The 17,409-nt window shown below is 38.0% G+C and overlaps 1 protein-coding gene across 1 annotated transcript; it reads left to right on the forward strand.

The window, feature by feature from the left end:
* Nucleotides 1-3,288: 3,288 nt before the first annotated feature.
* LOC140243851 (17-beta-hydroxysteroid dehydrogenase type 6-like) lies at nucleotides 3,289-8,567 on the forward strand. The gene is made up of 5 exons (XM_072323525.1): nucleotides 3,289-3,407; nucleotides 4,435-4,661; nucleotides 6,006-6,264; nucleotides 7,221-7,390; nucleotides 8,053-8,567. The coding sequence occupies exons 1-5, from the start codon at nucleotides 3,289-3,291 to the stop codon at nucleotides 8,286-8,288; spliced, it is 1,011 nt and encodes a 336-aa protein (XP_072179626.1). The 3' UTR covers nucleotides 8,289-8,567.
* Nucleotides 8,568-17,409: the final 8,842 nt, after the last annotated feature.

The raw sequence follows: 17,409 nt of genomic DNA on the forward strand, positions 1-17,409 counted from the left end.
ATTATAATATACACATACGCTCGGAACTGTTGAGTTTGAGTTTAGTCTCCATTGAGATTTTAATTGAGTTAATGTTGAGATTTCATTATATTTGTATTGAACACTATTTTTTTTAATATGATTTCTTGATTATCCGTACAATATATATATATATATATATATATATATATATATATATACAATTTTTATTTTTACAGTAAACAGATGCTCTAATAACTAGTTGTATTATTAGCTCATTCCTTTTAATTTCTTCTCCATTTGTAATCAATGCTTTATATGCGTCTTTTCTTCGATGTTTATCTACGAAAAAATAGAATCGCTAAAGTCTATTATTACAAGGACGTATATATAGCAATGTATTATTGTAAAGAGTATATATAGCATAGTATGATTCAAACAAGCACTTGAAACTTTTGTTGAGTCTGAGTTCAGTCTTCATTGAGATTTCACTTTCTACCATACCCCTATACGTATCAGCGCTCTCCTTGACAACGCAGCTCCAGGGCAACGCACTACGCGCATGACGCGCATAGCATTGTTGTTATGATTCATGTTTATCATTGTCCATCATTGTCTTTGCACTGACGAAGGTCTGAGGCAGACCGAAAATTTTGTAATAAAAATTTTTTGTAATCGATGGATCCATGGCGTACTTCAGACTCTTTCTTATATATATATATATATATATATATATATATATATATATATTATGTGTGTGTGTGTAGCTTTGATATTTAGATAAACGGCAATTGTTTTTAATTACTTGTCACATTGAGAAGACTCGTCTCAGCCATACCATTTTATATCACGTGGGTTTTCTAAAGTTCAAGATGATTATAAATAGGCCTAACTCTCTGCACATTGCTCTCGGCCAACATACAGTTCATGATTTAACCTCAGGTATAATTTATGTAGTCTTTGAACGACAAACTTAGTTGGGACCAGTCCATGCTACTTATTGTCCTGCGTCGATTTAACTACACTTAATTAATAAGTGTTTTGGCAGTGCCATGTTAAAAAAAAAAAAAAAAATGTATGTCACTGGCATACATTGAAAAAACTATAGGACCCATTATTTACTATGATTGGTGAAGAGAGTATAGCGGAAAGCAGTACATTGTATAGTGCATAAGGCTCGTGCAAAATCTAGACAATTATTGTAGGCCACACACGTCCCACTTCGCGAGACGTGGTCTACAGTAACTGGTATATTATTATCATTTGAAAACAAAGTTAATATTTAACTTTTCAACACACAATACGGCCGTGCACTGACATGGATCATAAAGATGACCTGAACACCGCTCGCACACAACGTACCATTCAGCGACTTGCACAAGTTATGCATCCCGCGTTTCGGTTCATACGACAGTACATGCCACCTTCCGGCGGATGAATTTGAATGTTGATCTGTGTACATACATGTATACGAAAATGTGTTCAGCAGGCGTTGTTTGATATGCTACTGCAAATCTGTTGAAAGAACACAGCCGTGTAGAATGTGCAACCTCTCCAACAGACACATATCGCTTTCAACGCTTGCAAGGTAATACATTCTCCGTCGAAGGAAGTGTCATTGGAAGGTAAGTGTTCTTCAATAAGTCATTGTATCAGATCGTGTACATGTATAGATCGTTAAGCTGTGTATCATAAACACCAACCGAGTCACCCGACGGTCAGTAATATACATGTACAGTGTTGGGCTCTTACAGCATACGATATAATGTCATTCCTTTGATGAACCCTCGATACTGGTTGGTTGAATATTTGGAGCATACATTCATAGATTTCCTTCAATAGTTTAAAGATAGTGCTAAATTTACCTCATACTACCCAAACTACTTCAGAACCACCCGAGACTAGAGAGCAACGAAATAGCTTTCTTTTAGTTCGCAGCGGTACGTATTTTGTAGGCCTTCTGTAAACCTAACTGTAAATACCTGGCTTTCATACACTTTACTCTCTACGGATTTAGAGATCAGCGATTCTAAAGCATTTGACCCTTGTCCTTAATGTATGTGGATGGCAATGCAAAACGTCTATGGGAGAGGGGACGACAATTTTAAAGGCGTCCGTACTGCTCAACAGAATAAGCCGAATTTGCATAGTGTTCTCTCCTGTTCTGAAGCACAAAATGGCGAAACCGCTCTTATCGCATTCGTGAATAAAGATTCAATGGTAGACAAAAATCGATGGTTTGGGCCGGGTGTTGCCTTCTCATTACTAACTCGCATGCCCGCGTATTCACCCCCCCCCCCCCCCCCGAAAACGTGTTTGAAACGTCTTTAAAATCCAATGAGAAAAGTTGTCCCTCCACATCGTGCAATAAGTCAGCGTGGGATAATAACCCATGTAGCTTTACGTATCAGATGATAACATTGCCTATGTATAGTCGCCGTTAGAGGACTGACATTTTGGCCAAAGGTTTCCCCCACAACATTAAATCTATTATAATTATTATTCTTTAACATATTCAAAGGTGTACAGGTGTAGGTACAGTAAGACACTATAGTGCAATTTTCCCGTATATATTTCAGTTTGAAGTAACGTAGCAATGAATAGTTGACATTTGTGACAATAATTATGACGAAATCTGTTCCTGGTTTTGATTTGAGAAATGGAATTCTGTTGTCTACAACTTGTACATAATGATACCCACGTTACCACGTGATAGATGACGGTTCTCTTTTTTTTTGGGGGGGGGGATAATTCAATGTCCTATCTTTTCGTGAAGGAATCGACTTGCATGACCCACTTCAACATATCAATCAATCGTTCAATGTTATTGCATAATGGAATATAATTCATAACAGAGGCGGATCTAGCTTTTTATAAAGGGGGGAGGGTGTGGGAGGGGGCACACCTCCCTCCCACAGTAGGGAGAATTTTTGAAAATCTGTGTGTGAAAATGGCGTTTTCTTGCATCTAAAACACCACTATTTTTGGTATAGAGGTCATTGCCATAAATGGAAAAAAAAATAAGATTACAAGTTAAAAAAAAAAAGATAAGATTTAAAAAAAAAAATGGTCCCCGGATTTTTATTTATTTATTTATTTTTTTTTTTTTTTTTTGGGGGGGGGGGGTTGCAACCCCCCCAACCCCCCCTCTAGATCCGCTTCTGCATAATTCTATATATTTATTCGTAACCATACAATGGTACAGCTACGTAGCTATAGCGCCTACGCATATATTTTGACGTGTTCAATATGAATGAATAGATTCCGTAAATGAATATACTATTACATGTATTGCTCCATTTTGATTGCTCAGCAGTTTTCGACCAAACTATGGAAGTTTCCATGTGGGGTGTGATCATCGCTGCCGCCTTCACGGCCGCAGCGATTTTCATCTTTCGTCTGCTCGAGAGCCTGCTCCGATCTCGTCTCGTGACGAGAATCACGGACAAGTAAGTTTTGAATGATTAATTCCATGCCACATTGTGTAGCATGATACGTTGAAAAGAAACTCAGTTGCCCCCCCCCCCCAAAAAAAAAAAAGGAAATATAATCAAAAAGCACAGAGGAAGAGGATGAAAAATCCAAATGTCTAAAACATCATTTATATTATTTTGTTGCACAGCAAGTGTTCCTGATGTACAAACTATAGGAATGTCGCGTGTGGATTATCTCCAAATTTCATGAAGCGTTGGTGAAGTAGAGCAGGACTACGAAAGCATTGAAATTGAAGAAAGTAGAGTACAATGGGCATTTCTTTTTTCATGTTGTGTTGATAGACGACTGAATGGTATAACTGTGAGTGGAAGCTGTTATGGCACTCCCTTTAGGGTTATTCGAGACATGAGGAACAATTAATAAATTATTTTAGATGTTAACATGCAAAGTTCACACCAGTTTGAACTACGCCTTGATAATTTGAGTCAATTGATCAATTAAATATACCGTAATTGTCGAGGTTTCCTCAAAATCCGGCCTAAAAGTAGAACTTTATGGAATTTTAAAGGGGCCCTGAAATCCAAACGTATGTTGATTTGTGTTGATTTATGATACCCTCAACATCACTTTTGCGGTGAAACGAATATCTAGAAACATTCCATATATTTTTAACGATTTTTTTTCTTCTATTTTTCTTCAGATTACTTGGGAACGTTCACAAAAAATCCTTCCAAACCAATATTGAGATGACCTCATCTGTCAATAACTATGCTAAAATACTGAAATGTTTAACAAAAGACATTGGAATGCCCCTTCCCCTCGACTCAGCATAACTTGCATGATCCCTCGCCATGTCTTTTGTTAGTCACATTAATATCACAGAAACATGCAAGTTATGCTGAGTCGAGGGGAAGGGGCATTCCAATGTCTTTTGAAGACCATGAAGACTGCCATATTTTCGAAGCAGCGGGTTGAGTGACAGCGTGGCGCTAATTTTCTTCTTATTCATACCTTTATACATTCCATGTAAATTTTACCCAGGTACGTTCTCGTTACCGGCTGCGACAGCGGGTTCGGCAATCTTGTGACCAGGCAGCTCGACAGCCGCGGCGTCCACGTCTTCGCCGCCTGCTTGACGTCCAAAGGTCAGAAGGAGCTCGAGGAGAAGACGTCGGAGCGGGTGATCACCCTTCGCCTAGACGTCACCGACCACGAGAGTGTCGAGGCCGCCTTGCGATTCGTAAAGGAGAAGCTTCCCAAAGGCAAAGGTGGGCATCCGGCGTGACAGGATTCTTAATCAATTCAACTGAGGGGGGAAAAAGGGACACCAAACACACACACACACACACACAAAAGAACTAACAAACAAAGACAAAGAATTGCATGTTAACCTCATTAGAATTAAAGGACAAGTCAACCTTCATATACATGTGGATTGAGTGAATGCAACAATATTAGTATAACACTTCAGTGAAAGTTTGGGGAAAATCCGACAATCCGTTAAAAAGTTATGAATTTTTAAAACCGTGCCTGCGCAATCACTGCTGGATGAGAAGACTACTACAGTGTACGATGTCACATGTGTACATCGATATCAGGAAAATAAAAAGAGAATTTCACAAAACTTTACTTTTTGAATAAAGTGCACATTTTTTCGCCTTGTTACTGACGCATGTTAAGGGTAATATCATTACCCTGCCTTCTGAAAGAGAGAAGTCGAGTGTTATTTTGTTATGTGAGAAAAGTGAAAATATGTTGAATCTTCTTCATACTTTCTTTTTATCGTTGTACACGTGTCACATCACAAGCTACAGCAGTCTTCTCATCCAGCCATGGCTGAGCAGAAACTTCAAAAAATCATAACTTTTGAACGGATTGTCTGATTTTCCTTAAACTCTCATTGATGTGTTCTACTGATACTGCTGCATTTATTCAACCCACATGTCTGTGAAGGTGAACTTGTCCTTTAACTATGAGGAGCAGTAGGAGGAAGAAGAGAAGAGTGAGAAGGAGCAGACAAAGAAACAAAATAGCAGAAGGTGGAAAAGAATTTGAATGAAAAATGACTCAATAGGTTGTACTGAAAATCGTAAGACTGAAAGATGAAAAAAAAAGATGAATGACAGGAAGAAAATTATGATTATGAGATGGAAGAAGGGCAAATCAAGAGAAGATTGAACATGAATAATGGTAAAGCGATGAAATGTAAAATTGAACTTTATCATTAGGTGTATTCAGAGGTCTTTCCCAGTTCTTGACATGGAGACACAGGCCCTACCTATTGTCATACTCACTTCGATTTTGTGACAAGCTCTATATCTACGGTTCTAGCAATTACTTACACATTATTGTGATTATTCAATTTTCTCAACAGAGATTAATTGCCGAGAGAAAAGGGATGGAGAAAGAGCGTTGACGAGCAAAACCGATTGTTGTTATTATTGTTGTTGTTATTATTGTTGTTGTTATTATTGTTGTTGTTATTATTATTATTCTTTTATTATTATTATTATTCTTTTATTATTATTATTATTATATAATTATTACTATTATCATCATCATAATCATTATTACAACAAAAGAAAGGGACTCAAACGACTTTTTTTCCGCAGGTTTGTGGGGTCTTGTGAACAATGCCGGCATCGCCCACACCCCTGGCCTCATCGGATGGTGCTCGAAGGAAGACTACGAGCGCACCCTCGGGGTCAATCTCACCGGCGTCATCGATGTCACCATCACCTTCTTACCGCTGCTCAGGAAGGCTCGAGGTCGAGTTGTCAACATAGCTAGCGCCCTCTCTCGAGTGGCTTTGGGCGTCGGCGGGTACGCCGAATCAAAGTACGGCATACAGGCCTTTTCCGACACATTGAGGTACGCCGTGGATTTTTATTTGTTTTGTTTTGTTTTGTTTAAAGAAATTATGTTTATGATATAATAACAAGAAAACAGATGATTGATATTACAATGACTACAACAAAAACGCGTACAAAACAAAGATGTTACTTTTCTTTATTCACTTGGAGGAAATATTCAATTTAAAATAGTTGTGTGCTTCTAACAACAAGTCAATCAGTGTTAGATATAACTCCTGTATAGTTCACGTTTATTTCTAAAACTAGGCATCAAACCATTTTCGAGTACAGTAACTGCATGGTTAACTGCTTGAGTGGAAAGGTGGTTCTTGAATTTACCAATGTTGGCCGGTGGTAGATGGAAGACGAGATATGGATCTTCTTTAAAAGCAAGTCTAGCAAGGATTTCGATCGAGGAATGAAGGGAAGGATAAAGTGCTAGCAACATTAGTTTTTTTTTTTTCAGTTTCTTTGTTCACAGTCAAAGAGTGACGGTGAGTTGGCTCAGTCGGTAGCGCGTCTGCCTCACGATCACACGGCCCGGGTTCGAACCCCAGTCTGGACTGAGCAATGTTGTGTGTAAGCATACCGTCCCCTCTAGCAAGAGGCAAAACACTCTGTCCCTTGGATATGACATAAAATGGAGGTCCCGTGTATGAGATAGTAACAACTCATGCACGTAAAAGATCCCGCTTCATTCATTCATTCATTGTAAAGAGCAGGGTGTTTAACCCGGTGAAGTGGTCCCACCTCACATCCAACTGGACCCCATGGAAGACCAGCTTAACGTAGCTGAATGTGGGCTATCCAGCCATCTTCTCAGACGGAAATGAACAAACAAACAAAACAAAACAAAACTCACTGCATGACAGTTTTGTATTCATCATTTATACGGTTTTAATGCTTCGTTTTAAAGTGCAGAAATTTATCAGAGAGTCGTCCTTACACTGTGACTTTGTTCATCTTTACCCGAAGGAGAGAAAGTCAGATGCTGGACTACGGCATCAAAGTGAGCATTTTGGAGCCGGGTTTTTTTAGGACCAATCTAACGGACGGCGATCGGTACAAGACCGAGATGAAAGCGGCATGGGAGCGACTTCCCGCCGAGAAGAAGGCCGAGTACGATTCAAACCTTTACGAAGAGAGTGAGTCCAATTCTAACCTCGTTTTTTTCTTCTTCATATGAATGATTATGTTTTTGGTGTTTGTTTTTTCAAATCATTTACCCTTCACTGGTCCAATTCTACTTTCGTCTGTTGCATTCATTCTCCCCTTTTATCTTCTATTCCTTTTCCTTCCTTCATTTCATCAGTAAAGGTGTGTTTCATCGCAACTGATTGACAAATTGCCCTACATCGACGTAAATAAACACTGAATTGATCGGTGTTGTAGTAGTAGTAGCCATGATTATTTACGTCGATGTAGGGCAATTTGTCAATCAGTTGCATGATGAAAACATCTCAACGGAAGAATTTCATGAATTTGAAAAAAAAAAGTGTGTTTGTGTGTGTGTGTGTTTGTGTGTGTGTGTGTGTGTGTGTGTGTGTTTGTTTGTTTTGGTAAATCAAAGGCATGAACAAAATTCTATTTTGCTTTTTTATATTGTTCAAATGCGTGTCCAATGTCAGCAATCATGCTGTACATGTATCAATCTGTTGAAAAAAAAAACCCAAAAACAAAACAAAGCAAAACAAAACAAAACCCGAAATTTGAATTGAATTGAAATGAATTGAATTGAACTGATTTGAAAAAGAATTTGTGGATGTTGTTTTGATATCGTTTTTCTGTCTTTTTTTTTTCATTCAAGTCTGGCACGCCACCGTGAACTTCATGAGCTTTGTAACATCGCCCAATCTCACACTCGTGACCAACGCGATGATCCATGCACTGCTCTCTCGCTGGCCTAGGACCCGCTACTCATGCGGACTGGACATGAAAGTTATCTTTCTTCCGCTTTCGTATGCACCGACGTGGCTCACCGACTTCATCTTCTTGCGAGCGAGCAAGGACAACCAGCCCCGACAGTCCCCCGTACATCAGTGAGTAGGGTCGGTCCCACTTACTCTCCGGGTGACGTGTTTTTCTTTGCTGTTGTTGGTTGCGTTTTTGTCCTTATTTCAAACCTTCACATTGTTCAAAGACATTGCCATAAATACTAAGAAAAAGAGGCAAATGAAATAGTCTCTATACGTCGTTTGTTTCATGTAGATGTGCACGTAGATTCTGCATGGTTATCGAAGTATTAAACTACACGTCAGAAATCAATAATCTCTTCCATGATTTTTGCTTGTTTGTCTGTGTTTTTGCGCAAGGTGGCTTATATACGTGAATTTGTTCACAAAACCAGCGGATAACACTGGCCTGCTTGCCACCTTTATATTCACTTTGTTTTTGGGGTTTTTTTTTATTTGATGATTTTTTTTGTCCACTTTTCAAAGGTGAGAATGAGGAATGTTATTGTTCGTTCGTTTTGCTGTTATCGTTTTCTTATGTCGTAATTAATGCAATGGAAGACATCAAAACCATTATATTGTGCTAAGAGACGTTTTTATTGTCAAGGTTTACCACCAATGTCAATGCTGCTGGACTGTTAACTACTGTACTGCCCTCCTGTGGCATATGAAAGCAAGTAAAGCATTGTAAAACCTTGAAACATGAAGTCAAGATATATGCAAAGATGACACTCAATCCAGTAAATACTTCTGATGTGCCTACAGTTTGCTCCTTGGACCGAAATAACTTTTTTTTTTGACGCTATAAACCTGCTTCCTTTTTCCAAATTTTCCATATCTTTATACATATTTAATGAACGTCGAGGGCTTGAATACTGCCTTTTAAATAGACATATCAGGTAAGATGTGATTTATTTTGACTATAAAGAGAATACCGACTCTCTGATATTTTGACTCTTGAGATTTTTTATTCATTGTCATCACATAGAGGACTCATCACAAAATTGTCCAATGGAAGTTACGTAATTTTGTCTATATTTACGTCAGCCGAAGCGAAATATATTTATGAAGTGAAATACATTCGCATTGTGAAATGAACGTGTTTTGACATATGCATGTTTTAAAGTGCGCTGCCTCAATTGGACATGGACAGTGATCTTTGATCTAGTATCTTTTATTATGACTTTAACTTGCTATAGTAGAGCGGTTAAACCCTCAAAATCATGAGAATTGTGCAAAATTTGACTAAAGTATGAAACTTTCAGCAGTGTTAGTACATACCATAAGATTCATTTTAAGATCGGGAGGTAAGTCTGATTTGACCTCTGATGACGTCCAGAGGTCAATGAACTTTAAATATCAGAATATTGATGTTTGGAGGCATTTGTGAATGATAGGCTTAGATCTTGGTTACGCTGCACTAAATATGCATTTGTACTACAAATCTTCTGATTCCACAGGGCATTGACAGGTTTCTACCTTTGACCTCTGATGACCTTTAGAGGTCAATGACCTCAAAATACCATAATATTGATCTGTGATGTTATTAGTTAATGATAAACATGGTTAAGATGTGCAAAACAAGCATATCTGTTTTGCAATGAAACTGTCTTCATATTCCAAAGAGCAAAGACAGGTTTCTAACTCTGACCTCTGGTGACCTTTTAGAGGTCAATGACCTCAATATATCATAATATTGATCTGTAGTGTCATTAGTTAATGATAAACATGGTTAAGATGTACAAAACAAGCATACCTGTTTAACAAGAAATTGTCTTCACATTCCAAAGAGCACAGATAGGGCTCTACCTTTGACCTCTGGTGACCTTTAGAGGATGTACAAAACAAACACAATTGTAGCCCGAATGGCTACTAGCACATGTTTATAATAAAGAATAGAATAGAATAGAATAGAATAGAATAGGATAGGATAGAGAGTAAAAGAAAACAGAGCACTGCAGTCGTTTTCCTAGACACCCTGCGAGGTAAATATATACCCAGTCCTTTCCCCTTCTTGGAGTTTACGAAACCATTTATCTTCCTTCAGGCTATTTCCTTTCTTTCTTTCTTTTTTTTCTTCTTTTTTTTTTTTTTTTTTTGGTCAAAACCACCTCTTCCAAGAAAAGTCTATGGTCATAGGAATTTATGAGTTTGATGTTGGCTACTTTCCCCGCTAGTGGTCAGCACTCTCCATCTCCAAAGCCCCGCGCCAAATTATGAAGAATGACGTGATGACGTGTTTTTGCCCTCTGATCCCCAAACATAAATGACCCTCTGAGCTGGAAGGTGGCCCTCCTGCCAGAATTTATCTCTCTATTTTAGCATTTATTGTTTAGTGGAGTGGGTCAAACAGAAACTCCAAAGACAAATTCAGGGGTAATGACCCAGAACAACGATGACGTTGGTTGCCATAGCCTAAGGACACTAATATTCATTTGGTTTATCATTTTGATAACCAAGAAACAATAAAGTATTTAACAGTGGTTACAGAGAACAAGTGAATGAAGAAACTGAAAGAGAGTGGGCGAGTTAATCAGAAATTGAGATGAATTATAGAAAATTGAGTTTTCACAGAAACGAATAGGAGGAGCAAATTGAACATTTGACCAGTAAGGAATTAATTTCTAGTGAACGCCACACCCCAATATAAGATTGAGCCAATGAAAATAATGCTTTAGGGAAAGGAAGTTTGTTAGTAAATTATAATTATTAAAAAAAAAACATGTCTCAGCCGCGAAATCAGTTAGAGTGGCAAGCACAGTGGGAGCGGCTTCACACTATGTAGTAAAGCCGGTCCTTCTTCTCATATCTTGTTCATAAATATCGCAAAGATCCACGCCCTCGAAATAAATTAAGATATACTCGATATCGGTATATATTGACATCCTTAATACGTGTTGCTAAGCGGAATTATTTTTCGCGACAGTTTGTTAAATATAAACATGATGTGAAGAGTACGTGGAAGGTGATTAACGAGACACTCAAATACAAAACCAATACCGATCCTCCCAAATATATTTCAGCGGACGGCAGGCAGATTAACGATCCGGTTATCATGGCGGAATCTTTTAATGATTATTTCGCAAATCTTGGTCCACATCTTGCCAGTAAAATTCCGAAATCCTCAACTGAATATCATAGATATCCAGGTAATAGGAATCCTCAATCAATATCTTTTTAACCTATTGTTGAAGAAGAAATTGTTGATATCGTCAAGAATTTAAACGATAAAAAAGTTCAGGATATGATGGAATTACAAATTTTCTTTAAAAAAAATGTTTTGAATCAAATCATTTCTCCTTTAACGTACATTTTTAATCAATCTTTATTTACTGGTAAAGTCCCCAGTAAAATGAAAGTTGCAAAAGTTGTCCCTATCTTTAAGAAGGGACAGAAAGATTTGGTGAATAATTACCGACCAATTTCTTTATTGACTTCAATCTCTAAAATTATTGAAAGGTTAGTTTACACGCGATTATTGAAATTTCTCACAAATCATAATATTTTATCAGATTCTCAGTTTGGTTTCAGAAAACATTATAACACAACCCATGCTTTACTTACTTTTATAGACAAGGTAGCTCATGCTATAGATAATTTTGAGCATACAATTGGAGTTTTTCTTGATTTTTCTAAAGCTTTCGATACGATAGATCACGAAATTTCATTTTCTAAGCTGTCATTATGGAATTCGCGGGACACCTCTCGAATGGTTTAAAGTAGGCCCGCATAGAGAATCGCCCTCTCTCGGACAACTCGGTGCAGGCACCAGACACGGAGCGAGTCGATCTGGAAAAGGCTGTGAATGTGACGTCACCGTATCGAGCCTGCACGCGCACGCTGCAGCTAGCTAGCTGCATGCATGTGATATGCATTGCTAGACTGTAGATCTATGTTTTTCTGCTCGCGATCGCCTCATCGTCAGGAAACTCGGAAGTTTAGTAAAATCAAATCTGTCACTGTAAAGTTCTGATTTAAAACTATGGGATTATCAAAGTAATATAACATTTCCGTGGAAATTCAAGCTTTTTGATATCAGTAAGTCATTATTTTACCGGTGTACAATCGTCTGCGATATTTCGTTTGTGGGAACATTGTACCTATTCACCTGGATGATGTTTTCTGTTTATATGAAATGCAATCAATAAAGATCACAAGAAAATGAATCTTTGATATTTCTTTTGTGTGATTTTATTTCATTTCTGTGTAAGCCTTTGCTTACACACGGCCATCTCTATTCCGCTATACAAATATTGTTATTGGCCCTTTTGCGCAAACAGAAAATATGTACTGACTTTAGCAAAACGAACTAGAAAGGTTCTACACATGTCAATTTACTGATGAAATCTCACACGAAGTACTGCAAAAACTGTTATTTAGTAAAATTGCAATATGGAGCTGAAATAAACATGTTAAACAATATTTATCAATTTTTAAGAGGAATCTCTTCAAAAGCTTTTTATTTAGATCAAATTTGTGGGGAATATTCCAGATATGCAAAATGAAATTGGCATCATTGTCCGAACGTGCTGCCCATAGAAAACTGTGTGTAAAAAAAGTAACGTTGCACTAACTATGCATTGATGATGAGCGATAGTTAATGGTTCGACATCACAGTTCAAACTATCTAACGAAGATGAGGACTGAGTGATTCTTAAAATCTAAATCCAAAAAATAGTCAACGGCAATCACGGCTTACGCCTAGTTAGAAGAAAACGGCACTCAGTACATATAGACTCTAGACTAGAACTAGGACTAGGACTAGTGAGCAGTCAAGGACCGAGAAGATTCTACTCGCCGCTCCGTCGACAGCTGTACGTGCACAGGCACAGCGTAAACGTTTCGTATGCAATACATACCCCGAATGGCCCTAGCCCTGCTGCCAGAACTTGAAGAAAGTCCAGACGAAAGTCCAGACTCCAAGGTCTAGCGTTGCCGCTAGAGGCCCTTGTGCTGCAGGCCCTGTTGTTTCTGTGCTGAATTTTGCAGGTAAGGTATCTGCTTTATGGATTTTCAATGTTTTTGTGGTCGAGATAAATCTCATGGTGGTCGTATTAACACCAAGGTCGTTTTAACATTCAAACAAATAGGTTACAGGGAAAAAATCAGTATCATTAATATGTCTCATGCATTTTTGTGTGAATTTCTTACATATTTCCTTGTACATTTTGACCTTTTGTTTACTATATTATTTTTTGGGGGAGGGGGGTGGGGTATTATGGGTTTAAATTTTTACAATACTGTACTACAGTGGACTCCCGTTATAACGAAGTCCTCGGGACCGGCAATTTTCTTTCGTTATATCGAAATTTCGTTATAACCGAATGAATAAACAATGAAAATACATAGAGTTTACAATGTTGCGGCCCTAAATTTTACTTCGTTGTAACCGGAATTTCGTTATAACCGTGTTCGTTATAACGGGAGTGCACTGTATTTCTTTTGGCTTTGCAATTAAGGCCTGTATGCGTACGTTAAAAAATCAAGGGGTATTAATAATTGGTAAATCCAAATCAAAAATGCATTTTCAGGCCAGATATCTTGATTCAACAACAAAACTACCTTTGCTAATTTTCCCATTTTGGCATAGTCTAAAAAGTTAGGCCCTAGCTCAGACAAAGTCATGCTAATTGAATTGCTAACAGTTAGGCCCTTGCTCTCATTCCAAACTCAAAATCTCACAATCGAACTTCTTGAATCTTGTTCTAGTTCTATTGAACTGAAACTGAAAGGTCTCTATACTCTGATACTTTCCCAAATTCATGTTGATGGCCTGTGGCTGGGCTAATACATACTCACATTTGACATAATTCAATTTGATATGAAATCTGCTACAAATGGTGCTAAAACTTACCAATTTTGAACATTAGCTGGGTCAAGTCTACTGCGGAGATCGATTTCACCCGCGCCTTCGTCGCCATCTCTCTCCCGCTCCACTACCCGGCCAGCCACGGCGGGATTGCGAGGAAGAGGCTCGTTTTGATATACAGGCTGGCGTTCAACTGCACCTGCACTGCCTGATGATCTTCGTCGTACTCGCCTATCTCCCCATGGTCGTTATCGTAAGAGTCCGAATCATCAAACGAATCCTCCGAATCTGGATCACATTCCAAAATGAGGTCCTCGATATCCAAGTCAGAGGTACCTTCTGCCATTTTCAACAAGAAAGTCTAGTCGGCTTCGCATCCTACACGTATTAGCTTGGCTTTGTATACAGCTAGCTATACGCAAGCTATAGCGCTAGCTCGCGCTCGCTCTCTCGCGTAAGATCGAGGCCTCATCACGGTGACGTCATCTCCCCGCTGAGAGTGCAAACGAGCTGTTCTCTGGCTTTATTAAAACTAGTTATTCGTTTTATTAAGAAGGGCCTATCATTGGTAAGCGTTTCTAGGTGAATTCGAAACATGGTTAGGTGGAATCTATGGTACTTCCTCGTTATAATGAGGTATATATGACCCTGGTTTATGCATAATTTAGATTTCTATGCGGGCCTACTTTAAGAGTTACTTAACCGATAGAAACAAATTTGTCAACATTAACGGCCATGACTCGCAGTTAAAACTTATTTCATGTGGAGTCCCACAGGGCTCACTCTTGGGCCCACTTTTATTTATCTTATACATAAACGACCTTCAAAAATCATCGCCAATTTTATCATTTATTTGTTCTGCTGATGACACAAGTTTGTTTTGCTCTCATCGAGACCCCAGTACATTAATTGATATGATGAATACTGAGCTAAGGTCTGTGCAATCCTGGATTTATGCAAACTAATTATCCCTGAATATAGAAAAAAACTTATTATATGGTTTTCAGTAATTCTTTGAATGTTGTTCCACATGATATCAAAATAAATGATATATGTTTAACGCACGTCAATAACGCAAAGTTTTCAGGGCTTTGGATTGACCGAGAATTATCCTGGAAAACTCATATTAATTTTGTAAGTAAAATTTTGTCCAGAAATATTGGAATTTTAAATAAGCTTAAACATTAATATTTTTTTTTTTGTTCCCTGTTTATATTTTGCAGAGTATATATTCTTCTTTAATATCTCCACACTTTAATTATGGAATTTTGGCGTGGGGAAATGCAATTAATTTACTATTAGATTCCCTTCTTCGTATTCAAAAGCGTGCAATAAGAATTATAAATATAATTTTGCTCATACCAACTGTTTTTTTTTTCATAAAAACAGAATTCTGAAAATTCCAGACCTATTTCATTATAATCTTGGAATTTTCATGTATAAACTAACAACTTATGAATTACCATCTGTTTTTATCCACATGTTCAAACGAAATCGCTCTATTCATTGCTACCCCACTCGTCAGAGTGACGCTTATCACCTTCCCCCGTACTCGCACTATTTTTGCAAAGAAAACAATTATGTTCACTGGACCCAGATACTGGAATGACCTCCCTCAAGATATTACTTCTTCCTTATCTTTATTCACCTTCAAACGCAAACTAAAACGGCTATTACTTAGTGGATACACACTACCCGGCTCTTAGCAACATTTTTATTTTTTATTTTTTAATACCCCAAGTCTTTTGTCTTTGTCCGCAGCTCCAAGTCATTTAACGATACCGTTATAGCACTTTTTTTTTTTTTGGTAAACACGGCGAAATATGTATTCATGTGGTTCGATAGTTCGTTCTTAATACTGATTTTGCACTGGTACAATTTAAGTTGGTCGAGATAAGCATGTCCGTTCTCCGTATAATTTCACGCCTATAAATTCGGGAACCTACAGTTTTTACAAGCATCACAGCTTTTATGTAGGCCCCATCATATTTCTGACATTGATTTGTGATATCCTCAGATGATAATGACCATTTTTATTTGTGTGTAATGTTTGTTTGTCTTTTTTTTTTTCAAACATAAGATATGGTTGTATATATTATTTTTTGTACTTTTGTTTTATTGTCAATCATTTTGTAATCCCATCACTGAGAAAGTGGAAATATGAAATAAACTTGAACTTGAAACTTGAAGCAAAGGCTGCAGAGTATTTTGGAATTTTGAGGAACTTTGAGAATAGTTGGAGACTACAGAGATAAAGTCAAGAGTTCCCCTTTCTTGGTACATCATGCCCCCCCCCCCTCCAAGTCAACCAACTAATCTTTAACAACGCTGAATGCACCATCGACCTACGCTGTGAATGTGATGAGGATCTGACTGTCATGACTGAACCGGCGAGCAGCAGGACATTAGGAAAAACTATGAGTCACGATAAGACAAAACTTTGGTTTACGCCAATTTGGAGTGCAATAACAAACTCCAAATAGTCAACTGGTGTCATCGGAGATGTTGAAGCGCCCTGTTAGACTGATACAAAGTGGAGACTGATGGTGACGAAGGGAATACTGACAGCGGACGGCAGACCGCTCAACGGACGGCCCAGTCACACTGACGAGATCAACAATGACATGCAGACGAGGACCTCATTCGTCGACCGAGAGTAATCATTTAAGAGGAATGACTTTAATTCAAGAGATGTAATAGTCTGATATGTTAAGGGGCAAATCATTCTACTGTTTGCAGTCTTGTGAACATACTGGTATCTTTAGCGAAAACTGTTCGAGTACGTGGACAGTGATAAGTAGGCCCCTATAAATCACTCTGTCGAGTAAATTATATATGAACCAAATGGCTTCTTTTGAACATGTATTGTGTTGAAAAGTTCATGGTAATTCTTTTCCAGGCAAAATGTGTACATGAAAATTCCGATGTTAAAAGCATGTGATTGGAAATGTAAACAGTATGTGCGAATGCTTCTATGTTTCCTGCTAAAACTTGTTTGTTAGTGGAGAAAAGAAAAGAAAAGAGAAGAGAAGTCTCGCTCTACAACGTCTACATACCACAACGCCTACGGATATCTTTGTTTTACATTGTTGGTGGGGGAAAAGAAAAGAAAAGAGAAGTCTCGCTTCATGAGAGATGTTCAGATCCCGCTCGACACCACAACGCCTACGGATGTCTAGGCTGAAGGTGGGTTTGAATGTCTTATAGGGCCGATAGAGCACCAACAGTAAGTGCAGATTAACTGGCAATTAATCTTTTGAAGAGAAACAATACTTTGTTTCACACAAGATGAAAAAGCAGAAGACAACTGATAATCATCCGCTCATGTAAAATCAAGCAGAAGTTTTTCAAAACATTTCAAGAGGCATCTTGGTGAGTTACAGTCTGTTAAACATGCCAATAT

This window comes from Diadema setosum, chromosome 20 (genome assembly GCF_964275005.1).
Source record: "Diadema setosum chromosome 20, eeDiaSeto1, whole genome shotgun sequence".
Taxonomy (NCBI): Eukaryota; Metazoa; Echinodermata; class Echinoidea; order Diadematoida; family Diadematidae; genus Diadema; species Diadema setosum.

What these genes read in the sequence shown, in the direction of transcription:
- LOC140243851 (XM_072323525.1), top strand. Translation starts at nt 3,289, where the DNA reads ATGGAAGTTTCCATGTGGGGTGTGATCATCGCTGCCGCCTTCACGGCC. An exon ending in GTGACGAGAATCACGGACAA is followed by an intron (nt 3,408 to 4,434) that starts GTAAGTTTTGAA and finishes AATTTTACCCAG; the next exon opens with GTACGTTCTCGTTACCGGCT. An exon ending in GCCTTTTCCGACACATTGAG is followed by an intron (nt 6,265 to 7,220) that starts GTACGCCGTGGA and finishes CTTTACCCGAAG; the next exon opens with GAGAGAAAGTCAGATGCTGG.